At 46.4% G+C, this 12692-nt stretch overlaps 1 protein-coding gene across 4 annotated transcripts in view; it reads right to left on the reverse strand.

The window, feature by feature from the left end:
* PDCD6IP (programmed cell death 6 interacting protein) overlaps positions 1-12692 on the reverse strand; it is a 369384-nt gene that overhangs the window by 289063 nt on the left and 67629 nt on the right. For all 4 annotated transcript variants that reach the window (XM_078688299.1, XM_078688297.1, XM_078688300.1 and 1 more), the window contains exon 4: positions 6959-7086. In XM_078688299.1, coding sequence (XP_078544425.1) covers positions 6959-7086 — 128 coding nt within the window. The remainder of the gene's footprint in view (positions 1-6958; positions 7087-12692) is intronic.

A 12692-nucleotide genomic window follows, 5' to 3' on the forward strand; every position in this document is an offset into this window, starting at 1 on the left:
AGAGAGAGAGATGAGAGAGAGAGAGATGAGAGAGAGAGAGATGAGAGAGAGAGAGATGAGAGAGAGAGAGAGAGAGAGAGATGAGAGAGAGAGAGATGAGAGAGAGAGAGATGAGAGAGAGAGAGAGAGAGATGAGCGAGAGAGAGAGAGATGAGCGAGAGAGAGATGAGCGAGAGAGAGATGAGCGAGAGAGAGAGATGAGCGAGAGAGAGAGATGAGCGAAAGAGAGAGATGAGCGAGAGAGAGAGAGAGATGAGCGAGAGAGAGAGAGAGATGAGCGAGAGAGAGAGAGAGATGAGCGAGAGAGAGAGAGATGAGCGAGAGAGAGATGAGCGAGAGAGAGAAGTGAGCGAAGAGAGAGAGAGAGATGAGCAGAGAGAGAGAGAGATGAGCGAGAGAGAGATGAGCGAGAGAGAGATGAGCGAGAGAGAGAGATGAGCGAGAGAGATGAGCGAGAGAGAGATGAGCGAGATGAGCGAGAGAGAGAGAGAGAGAGAGAGATGAGAGAGAGAGAGATGAAAGAGAGAGAGAGAGAGAGAGAAGAGAGAGATGAGAGAGAGATGAGAGAGAGAGAGAGAGAGAGAGATACAGAGAGAGATGAAGAGACGAGAGAACTGCCAGAGAGCGAGAGAGAGATGACCGAGAGAGATGACGAGAGCGAGAGAGATGACGAGAGCGAGAGAGATGACAAGAGCGAGAGATGACAAGAGAGCGAGAGATGACAAGAGAGCGAGAGAGATGACAAGAGAGCGAGAGAGATGACAGAGAGCGAGAGAGATGACAGAGAGCGAGAGAGATGACAGAGAGCGAGAGAGATGACAGAGCGAGAGAGATGACAGAGAGCGAGAGAGATGACAGAGAGCGAGAGAGATGACAGAGAGCGAGAGAGATGACAGAGAGCGAGAGAGATGACAGAGAGCGAGAGAGATGACAGAGAGCGAGAGAGATGACAGAGCGAGAGAGAGATGACAGAGCGAGAGAGAGATGACAGAGCGAGAGAGCGAGAGAGAGATGACAGAGTGAGAGAGAGATGACCGAGCGAGAGAGAGATGACCGAGCGAGAGAGAGATGACCGAGCGAGAGAGAGATGACCGAGCGAGAGAGAGATGACCGAGCGAGAGAGAGATGACTGAGCGAGAGAGAGATGACCGAGCAAGAGAGAGATGACAGAGCAAGAGAGAGATGACAGAGCAAGAGAGAGATGACAGAGCAAGAGAGAGATGACAGAGCGAGAGAGAGAGATAACAGAGAGCGAGAGAGAGATGACAGAGCGAGAGAGAGATAACAGAGAGCGAGAGAGAGAGATGACAGAGAGCGAGACAGATAACAGAGTGAGAGAGAGGCGATAGAGAGATGACAGAGAGCAAGAGATGACAGCGAGCGAGAGAGAGCGATAACAGAGGAGCGAGAGAGAGATGACAGAGCGAGAGAGATGACAGAGCAAGAGATGACAGCGAGCGAGAGAGAGCGATAACAGAGAGCGAGAGAGAGATGACAGAGCGAGAGAGAGATAACAGAGAGCGAGAGAGAGAGATGACAGAGAATGAGACAGATAACAGAGTGAGAGAGAGGCGATAGAGAGATGACAGAGAGCAAGAGATGACAGAGCGAGCGAGAGAGAGATGACAGAGCGAGAGAGATGACAGAGCAAGAGATGACAGCGAGCGAGAGAGAGATGACAGAGCGAGAAAGAGATGACAGAGCGAGAGCGAGGGAGAGATGACAGAGAAAGAGATGCGAGAGATGAGAGAGAGGGAGAGAGCAAGATGACAGAGCGAGAAATGACAGAGGGAGAGAGCGAGATGAGAGAGGGAGAGAGCGAGAGAGCGAGAGAGCGAGAGAGCGAGAGAGAGAGGAGAGAGCGAGAGAGCGAGAGAGGGAGAGAGCGAGAGAGAGAGGGAGAGAGGGGAGCGAGAGAGGGAGAGAGAGAGAGAGGGAGAGAAGGGAGAGAGAGGGAGAGAGACAGAGGGAGAGATGACAGAGCGAGAGATGACAGAGCGAGAGATGACAGAGCGAGAGATGACAGAGCGAGAGATGACAGAGCGAGAGATGACAGAGCGAGAGATGACAGAGCGAGAGATGACAGAGCGAGAGATGACAGAGCGAGAGATGACAGAGCGAGAGATGACAGAGCGAGAGATGACAGAGCGAGAGATGACAGAGCGACAGATGACAGAGCGAGAGATGACAGAGCGAGAGATGACAGAGCGACAGATGACAGAGCGAGAGATGACAGAGCGACAGATGACAGAGCGAGAGATGACAGAGCGACAGATGACAGAGCGAGAGATGACAGCGAGAGATGACAGCGAGAGATGACAGCGAGAGATGACAGCGAGAGATGACAGCGAGAGATGACAGCGAGAGATGACAGCGAGAGATGACAGAGCGAGAGATGACAGAGCGAGAGATGACAGAGCGAGAGATGACAGAGCGAGAGATGACAGAGCGAGAGGGAGAGAGCGAGATGACAGAGCCAGAGATGACAGAGAGGGAGAGAGCGAGAGATGACAGAGCGAGAGATGACAGAGCGAGAGATGACAGCGAGAGATGACAGAGCGAGAGATGACAGAGCGAGAGATGACAGAGCGAGAGATGACAGAGCGAGAGATGACAGAGCGAGAGGAGACGAGATGACAGAGCCAGAGATGACAGAGAGGGAGAGAGCGAGAGATGACAGAGCGAGAGATGACAGAGCGAGAGATGACAGAGCGAGAGGGAGAGAGCGAGATGACAGAGCGAGAGATGACAGAGAGGGAGAGAGCGAGATGACAGAGCGAGAGATGACAGAGAGGGAGAGAGCGAGATGACAGAGCGAGAGATGACAGAGCCAGAGATGACAGAGCGAGAGATGACAGAGCCAGAGATGACAGAGCCAGAGATGACAGAGCCAGAGATGACAGAGCCAGAGATGACAGAGCCAGAGATGACAGAGCCAGAGATGACAGAGCCAGAGATGACAGAGCCAGAGATGACAGAGAGAGAGGGAGAGAGCGAGATGACAGAGCGAGAGAGGGAGAGAGCGAGATGACAGAGCGAGAGATGACAGAGCGAGAGATGACAGAGCGAGAGATGACAGAGCGAGAGATGACAGAGAGGGAGAGAGCGAGAGATGAGAGCGAGAGATGACAGAGCGAGAGATGACAGAGCGAGAGATGACAGAGCGAGAGATGACAGAGCGAGAGATGACAGAGCGAGAGATGACAGAGCGAGAGATGACAGAGCGAGAGATGACAGAGCGAGAGATGACAGAGCGAGCGAGATGACAGAGCGAGCGAGATGACAGAGCGAGCGAGATGACAGAGCGAGCGAGATGACAGAGCGAGCGAGATGACAGAGCGAGCGAGATGACAGAGCGAGCGAGATGACAGAGCGAGCGAGATGACAGAGCCAGAGATGACAGAGCGAGCAAGATGACAGAGCGAGAGATGACAGAGCGAGCGAGATGACAGAGCGAGCGAGATGACAGAGCGAGCGAGATGACAGAGCGAGCGAGATGACAGAGCGAGCGAGATGACAGAGCGAGCGAGATGACAGAGCGAGAGATGACAGAGCGAGCGAGATGACAGAGCGAGCGAGATGACAGAGCCAGAGATGACAGAGCGAGCAAGATGACAGAGCCAGAGATGACAGAGAGAGCGAGATGACAGAGCGAGAGATGACAGAGAGAGAGGGAGAGCGAGAGATGACAGAGCGAGAGATGACAGAGCGAGCGAGATGACAGAGCCAGAGATGACAGAGCGAGCAAGATGACAGAGCCAGAGATGACAGAGAGAGCGAGATGACAGAGCGAGAGATGACAGAGAGAGAGGGAGAGCGAGAGATGACAGAGCGAGAGAGATGACAGAGCGAGGAGATGACAGAGCGAGAGATGAAGAGCGAGAGATGATAGCTGAGAGATGACAGAGCGAGAGATGACAGAGCGAGAGATGACAGAGCGAGAGATGACAGAGCGAGAGATGACAGAGCGAGAGGAGAGAGCGAGAGATGACAGAGCGAGAGAGAGAGATGACAGAGCGAGAGATGACAGAGAGAGAGGGAGAGCGAGAGATGACAGAGCGAGAGATGACAGAGCGGAGAGATGACAGAGAGAGAGAGATGACAGAGCGAGAGATGACAGACGAGAGATGACAGAGCGAGAGATGACAGAGCGAGAGATGACAGAGCGAGAGATGACAGAGCGAGAGATGACAGAGCGAGAGATGACAGAGCGAGAGATGACAGAGCGAGAGATGACAGAGCGAGAGGAGAGAGCGAGATGACAGAGCCAGAGATGACAGAGAGAGCGAGATGACAGAGCGAGAGATGACAGAGTGAGAGGGAGAGAGCGAGATGACAGAGCGAGAGATGACAGAGCGAGAGATGACAGAGAGAGAGGGAGAGAGCGAGATGACAGAGAGGAGAGAGCGAGATGACAGAGAGGGAGAGAGCGAGATGACAGAGAGGGAGAGAGCGAGATGACAGAGGAGAGAGCGAGATGACAGAGAGGGAGAGAGCGAGATGACAGAGAGGGAGAGAGCGAGATGACAGAGGGAGAGAGCGAGATGACAGGGAGAGGGAGGGAAGGAGAGGGAAGGAGAGGAGAGGAGGAGAGGAGAGGAGAGGAGAGAGAGGAGAGGAGAGGAGAGGAGAGGAGAGGAGAGGAGAGGAGAGAGAGGAGAGGAGAGGAGAGAGAGGAGAGAGGGAGAGGAGAGGAGAGGAGAGAGAGGAGAGATGTTTGGTGTAAATGCGTTCAGCTGTTTGAGAAATTCTTGTTTAAGAAGGTACTTTGGGTACACTCCGGCAGCTATTAATGATGCCTTTGTTGTCTACTATCAGACCTTGTACGCGGAAGCTGCTGTCCTTCCGCAGATAACCTTGGGGACATTTTCAGAGGCTCCGCTGCAATTGGCAGAGCTTGATGCCTCCCTGCAGGTCGAGTAGACCTTCATGGATATAGAGCAGATTGCTTGTGATGAGGCCCCGGGCACAGATGGGTTCCCCATAGAATATTATGCCGCCTTCAGTGCCTTGCTATCTCCCAGATTGCTGGAGGTGTACAATGAGGCATAGGAGAGGGCCCTGCTCCAAGACTCACTCCAGGAGGCTCTAATATTGGTACTCCTCACACCAGGCAGAGATCCGCTGGACACCGCAAAGTCCTGGAACATCCTCCCACTTCTCCTCTGGACCTCGTCCTCCCTGCTGGAATTCAGAAAAGGACTCAAGACCTGGCTATTCAACTGAGCCCCCCTACAGCAGCACCTGGATACCCTCATTTGCAGCCAACTGGCATCCTGGCAAGTACATGTCGATGACCTAATCATAACAAGGGGGAAATTGTCACATCATCTCCACTGTCATCTCTGATGGCTGGCTGTGATAAGAATGGGAACCAAAAATCTGGTGAAGAAGCGGAGGGCAGCTCCTTGGCAGAGGCAATCTGAATCTGACTATTTAGGAACTGCATGCATTAAAGTGGATTCAAGGCACAACTTCAGTCAAGTCAGAGACCAGTTTGGCTTGAAGTCAGACAGTATAAGTAGAAGGACCTCCTTTGGCACCAGAGTACAAATCACAGGCATAGATTTTGGCATCAGAGAGGCAGTCAAACCCAATCAGAGTGGATGTCAACACCGAAGCCAGGAAAACTCCTTCACACATTTTGGCAATGCAGTGCGATTAAGAGTTAGCTTCAGTTAGATGCTGAGGCAATCAATTCCAGACAGTAGCTCCAAACCCAACAACACTTATGAGTAAATGCCTGTAGAATGGGGGAAGAGCTGCGCAGACTCGTTTTTTATGGGCATAACTCTACTCAGAATTCCCAGTTCTGTATGGATTAATATTTACCATCTGCTGGGTGGGGTGAGGTGGGCAGCATGGGAAAGGGTTTGCGGACAGTGGCAGAGAGTAGCGGAAGATGTGGTCTGGCAGGGGGAAACATGCATTAGGGCAAGCGTCAATGCAGAAGTTGGGGACTAGGGCTGAGCTGCACTTGCAGCCCAAAGCAACTTGACTGAACACATGTTCAGACCCGTAAAAGGAGACCCATTGTTCCAGCAGCTGGAAAATACAGGAGCAGATACACCAAATCACTTATAATTCAGAGGACTAGTACTACACCAATGGATAACCCTCTGCTTACGTACCAATCAAGTTGAGAGGCTTGACAATTTTCTAAATCTGCAAATAGCAGCAGACCGTACACTACAGGCTCAATGTGGGGCTATAAGAACATTCCATAACTCAATCAAAGAAGCCACAAAACTTTACAGAACTATCATGGCAACTCCCAGACATCACATACAATACTAAATAGGGCGATTAACAGACATGATCCTTTGACAATACTTACTACAGATCACACAGTGTGAAATCTCTCAAAACAAAAAATGAGAAGTTCAACAGAAATAAATACAACTTCCTTAGTATTATTCAAGGACTGACAAATAGCCCAGTTAACAGAAACTCTTGTAATATATGGTGCTGCCATGCTGTATTTGTAAACTCATGTGGAAATTTCTGGTACAAAATCTTACTATCTATTTTTATTTTGTTTTTCAAAGTCTTCCACAAACCATGATATACACTTTTGCTTACATTTCTTTTGGTTCTGCAACTTTTAGCCTAGGCTAATTTCTGGTACGGTCAACCATGATCTACATTTCTTATTCGCAAAGAACTGGAGAAACCCTTGAGAGATAATGCACTTTATAACAAAAGTAATTGGAAGTACGTGCAATCTGCATCACTATTTCTGGATTTCCAGCACATTTTACAGCTAATGATTTATTTCCTAGCAACCAAGAACTGGTAAATGTTTGCATTAATATTCCAATTCAAAGGATTACTTTTAAGTAAACTAAGCATTCTAATTTATAGAATCACCCTGTTTTTGTCAGTCTTGAACTGCTGTATTAGTCCCAATCATGAACATACAAAATATAGGTACACATAAGCAAGCAAATGTTGATACCTGATAAAACTTTGCTGCAGCCTTTAACCCTTCATCATTATCCAGGTTCTGTTCTGAAGCAATCTGACTTGCCAATGCACCGATGTTAAATAAAACACAGCTCTTCTCATATCCCAAACTGGGCAAACCTAGAAAACAAAGGTAGCAAAGTGGAAAAGAAAGAACAGCATTGAGAATTTAAAAGCAGCTGGCCAGTATACTTTTTTTATTATATTTTCAGTACATGGCAAAGGAGCACTCTACAAAAGGCTCCAAGGGCGAAGATGAAAATTCTGTATTAGCACACAAAAATATAAAAGGAAGGGGACAGGCACATCACAGCTAAAATGACAACTCATTCCAAAGCTTAGGAAGAGGACCTTGTTTCAGTTTTTCTGGGAAGCAAACTCTGCCACAAGATTGTGATGTAGCTGTGCAACACGCATTTGTATTCATATGTTCTTAGCTTACTGCTGAAATAAGTGGCAGGAAATTGACTAATTTAGAAAATGGACAGCAGGTAATTAAGTGCAATGCAAGTCAGAGGAGGAAACCAATTAATTTCAATCAACACTAGTAAAACGGCTCACAGAATAGCCTGAGGAATACAGACTGAGTGTATATCATGATGAGAGTTTGAAGAATACATCACAATTAGTGTACACCTGAACATCTTACCCTTACAAGCTTTATTTGTATGCAATATTGTTCTCAGATATTATGCCTCCACCCACTAGTAAAGACTCCGTGCTCCCACTCTCCTGTATGACATGGAACTTCAGAGGTTTGAATAATCCTAGAAAAGGGAAACTGCTCCTTGCTTATTTACAACGCCACTGGGTTCAAATGGCCTTCCTTCAGGAAATATACCTAGCACCCAGACCAGCTGGCAATTGTGCATCCTCATGAGGTACTCAATGCTATTTCTTTCACTATAGTTTCTAATCACATAGGTGTGCCTCTTGATACATAGCTGTGTCCCTTTTCAGCTGATACGGACTGTCCCAAACCCTGCAGGTCAATATTTGTTAGTGTTGGGAGAGTTGGCAGGTCGGACAGTGTTGCTTGGCAAGGTATGTGCACCAAACATGAACTCCCCGGATTTCTTTACAGACTTATCCACACAAGTAAGTCAATACCAGACTGAATATATTATACTGGGCAGTGACCTAAACCTTACCCGACAACCAGTGCTTGATTCCACGGGTTCCACAGCAATTTCTAAACCTCATCCCCTACAGACCCTTACAGATCTTCTTGACACATTCCTTTTGTCAGATGCATTACGTCAAATTCCTGCGGCAGCGTGATAATACTTTTTACTCAGCCCTGTTAACGTCATCAGCTCCATGATAGATCAAAATTATTACACTAGTTCCAGGACCTTGACAAACTGGAGGAAGCTTACGTCGTCAAGTATGCTAGAGCGCGCCGGTGTGGTGAGGGTGAACGCCCTGATCTAACACTGGCTTGTTTGCTTCGTTCCCCTTACCATGCCACATATCGAACTCACTTGCGGCTGCTGGATGACAGAGAAGTCACTTACAACGCTATCATTTTGGCAGATTTTACATACTACTACAAGACAATTTACACATCTCGCCCAGGCATAGATGAAGATGCTTTGATCAATTACTTATCTGAAATCGCTATGGTTTGGCTCAAAAGCCAACAGCAGTTCCTCGCCTCTCCCATGAGGTGTGAGGAACTCTCAGACCATAGATGACTTGAGTGGCTCCACAGCTCCTGACTTGGATGGGTTCACTGGCGACTTTTATAAAGCTTATACACCACTCCTGGACCCTCATTTATTAGATATGTATGCCGAGTCTCTGAGTCTCTGGAACATGACTCCCCTCCCTCCCCACCACGATGCAGGAAGCTGTCATTACATTCCTACTCAAACGCAACAACCCTCCATTCTACTGCTCTTAATATTGACAACTGTCCCTCATACATTTTGATATCAATATACTGACCAGGGTTCGAGCTACCCACCTATCTTTATTAATGGACATCATTCCTCCCCTGCAAACTGGTTATGTACCACATCATTACACTTAGATTACCCTTTGCACTTTATTTGCAGTGACTGGGCATGCCTAACGGCTTCCACAATCTTATTCGCCTGTTATACCAAAATCCCTTGGCCCAATTTTGTCACAATGGTACTCAGAGCAGTTCCCCTTTATGCACGGTACCAAAAAATACTGCCCACTTTCTCATGTTTTTTAAAATTGCCATGGACCTTTTAGTCCGCCGTGTACAGGAAAAATATCTCCATAGGGACCTTAGATTCCCACAAGGGACACAGTTAGTTAGCCTCTATGTGGACAACATAATGTTGTTAGTTTGTGACCCCTTAATCAATTTACCACCACTTGTTCAGGAGGTACAGCGATTCGGTATTTACTCTGGCCTGCATATTAACTGGAGTAAATCCAAATTATTCCCACTTACGGATGCCACTGTGCCTTGCAACCTTGAATTCCCCATACAATAGTGCATGGACTCCGCCAGGTACTTGGGCATCCATAACCACGGGGAACGTTCAGAAGTAATCAGTCACAAATATGGATGTGCTTTGGTAAAACTCGAAATGCAAGTCCAGCGATTGATTAGGCTGCTGGTGGTCATGACTGGGCGCACAGCAATCATTAAAATGGTTGTGCTGCCTCGCTTTCTCTATCTTTTTTAAAATATTCCCATTTCCATTACCAGCAGTGTTTTACCTCCCTGCATGGGTTGCTCATTCGCCTCATATGGGCCAGTTTCCAGCCCCACATCTGTTGGGATGTCCTCACACTCTCCTATAAACGCAGTGGATTTTGAGTCCCAGACCTCCAAATTTATTTCTATGTAGTCCAAGCACAATATGCTTATTACTAGTATCACTCGACAGGCATTTCCCAAACCTGAGAAGGCACAGCAATTGCATCTCCCATTCGCCACCATTTGCCTCAAGGTTTCCCGTGTGACCCCAATACAATACAGACCCTTGCCACTGCTAGTTGAGCATAATTTAAGCTCCTGCGCTATCTCGGTAGGGATGCACTTTATTTCCTGCATATACTACTTATAAACAACCCGTGGCTAACACTCACTCTTGAGCAACTGGTAAAGTGTACTCTTTACACAAATAACACATCACGGGTGACCTGTTTATAGATGGGGTGCTCAAGCCCACTTCCACTATGCCTTAGGAAGGACAGTTGATGACTATGGATATGGACTATGGAAAAATTTACATTGCACTGTATACACAGTACTTTGTGGGCTATGATACCTGCCTACCCGACTGAACCTAAAGATTTCTCACTGCTCATGTTAATGATCGCTCCCCAGATAATAGCCATCTTGTTTCTAAATTATATCACACTTTCTTACAATTAAAACCTGCCGGAATGGAGAGAGCCAGGGCTGTATGAAAACGTGACCTGGGTATCCCAGTTTTGGATAAGATTTGGTATTACTACTGTATGCAGACTAAACTGGTTTCAGGAAAACGCCGGCATAAACTAATACATTATAAATATCACCACCGATGCACTTTAGAAATGTGACCCTACTAGATCCCACCAGTGCCCAAAATGTCAGGAAGACCATGCAGACTTCTCCCTCTTGGTACGTGTGGAGTGATAGCATCCTTTTGGAAGGACATCTATTCCACTCGGTCCCTTATGGTTGAACAACCACTTCCCGCTGACTGCTTTACTGGGGTATTGTTATAACCTGATGTTTAACACCTTGGCTGCTTGAGATATTTGCCTGCTGTGCTGGACCATAATAGAAATGGGTGTGGTCATGACAAGCTCAGCTCGTCATGAGCACACGAGCACTGTGCCTCATGACGAGCTGAGCTCGTCATGAGCACAGAAGGGGTTAATATGTGCTGACTTTATGTTCAACTTATGATCTAGGTAATGTTTTAAGATACTTGCCCTTTGCATGAGTTTTGGTTCAGTCCTAGAATCGCTTAATTACGCCAGAGTATGTGGAGTTTCTTTAAGCGCTGAAAGGAAGTCTGCTTTACTTCTGTATTATTTGGGGTCAGAGGGTCAGGATGTGTTTGAACATCTACCTGATCTGAATGATGAAGAATCCACTGGACTTAATGAGTTTGAGATTTGCCAAAAAAAAATAGACAAACACTATCTTCCGAAAGTAATGACGGTCTTAGAGAGATACCATTTTGGAAGATGTATGCAACTTCCACAAGAATCAGTTGAAGTATATGTTACACATTTACGGAAATTAGCTTCGACATGTAAATTTGATAATGCACTTGATGAACGCATCCGCGATCAATTTATGTTAGGTTGTAACATAGAAAAGGTCAAAGATGAATTGTGGCAGAAGGATGATCCAAAATTGGAGGAAATTATCTCCATTGCCAAACGTCTGGAACACTCTCTTGCCTGTGATGAAGTAATTAAAAAGGAGTCTGGTACTAAAGTAAATGGTAAAAAAGTACAACGTGTGACAAAACCAAATACTTCTAAATCTAATGTATTGACGAATGTAAAACCTAAGAAGAACATTACAGTTAAGTGTTATCGCTGTGACACTGTTGGTCACCTAGCCAATGATAAATCTTGTCCTGCTCTGTCCGCTAAGAGTAAAAATTGTGGTAAAATAGGTCCCATAGCAAAAGTGTGTAGGACAAAAGTATACAAAAAGAACAAAGATGTGAAGGAAGTTTTCATACAGAATGCTTCAGATTTGGAGTCAGATGAACTTCATTGTGGTGAGGTTCTAGTTCATGTAGTCGAAGATTCTAGTAAGGCCTCCAAGAGCCCAGTTGACGGCATTCAAGTAAATGGTCATACCGTTAAAATGCTCTTTGACTCTGGTGCAAAGATTACATTAATCCCAAAAAGAGTTTGTGACTCTACTTTGGTTAACAAAGTTAACGTTTTTAAACCAGATATTAGACCTCTTGCTTATGGAGGTCAACCTATAAAATGATTTAGTTCTGATTCAAAAGCTTTATTCGAGTGATAGACTCATAAAAGCACAAACATACATTTAAAATCTATCCCATTAAAAAAAAAAATCTTGTTTATACATATTTTTGAAACATTTATACATACATAAGCAATAAAAAAGAAATCTTTCATATACTTTTACACAGAAATCACTTAGACCCTAATTAAATTACATTAATGGAAATTGCCCTCCGTCTAATGGACCATGCCCACCCCAAATACTTTGCTGTTCCTAGAACAATAGGCATATCAGTGGCTGTGCAAATAATTCGTAACGCCTCAACACCCCTGGATGTCCCTAGGTTTCTACAAACGGGAGCTAGCCAAACTATTCTCGGGGTGGCGTAAGCTTTGCACAAGAATAAAAAGTGACCTATACTTTCCTCGGTTGCACCACAAACCGGGCAGCACGACGTAGTTATACTCCTCCACCTACCCGTCAGTGATCTCAGAGGAAGGGCACCTGATCTTAACTGGAAGAAAAGCTTCCTATCCCCAGGGTTGGTGATGCTATCCCAGTATTGTTCCAATATAGGACACAATTTGATTTCTAGGAAGCGCCCCGCCATTGTATCTGGTCTCGTTCTATTCCAAAGTCTGCCATCCATCCAATCCCAATATAAGCTTTTAATTATGTTTTTACTTGGAAAGGGTTCCCCAGATGGATTATCCCATAGGTGGGAGAGGCAGAGGTCACCTAGAGCAGTCCTAAGATTTTTTAACCATACTATTTTATGAAAGGTGTCAGCTTTAATTATGGCAAGGAA

The sequence above is a fragment of the Lissotriton helveticus genome, chromosome 4_1, assembly GCF_964261635.1.
Source record: "Lissotriton helveticus chromosome 4_1, aLisHel1.1, whole genome shotgun sequence".
Taxonomy (NCBI): domain Eukaryota; kingdom Metazoa; phylum Chordata; class Amphibia; order Caudata; family Salamandridae; genus Lissotriton; species Lissotriton helveticus.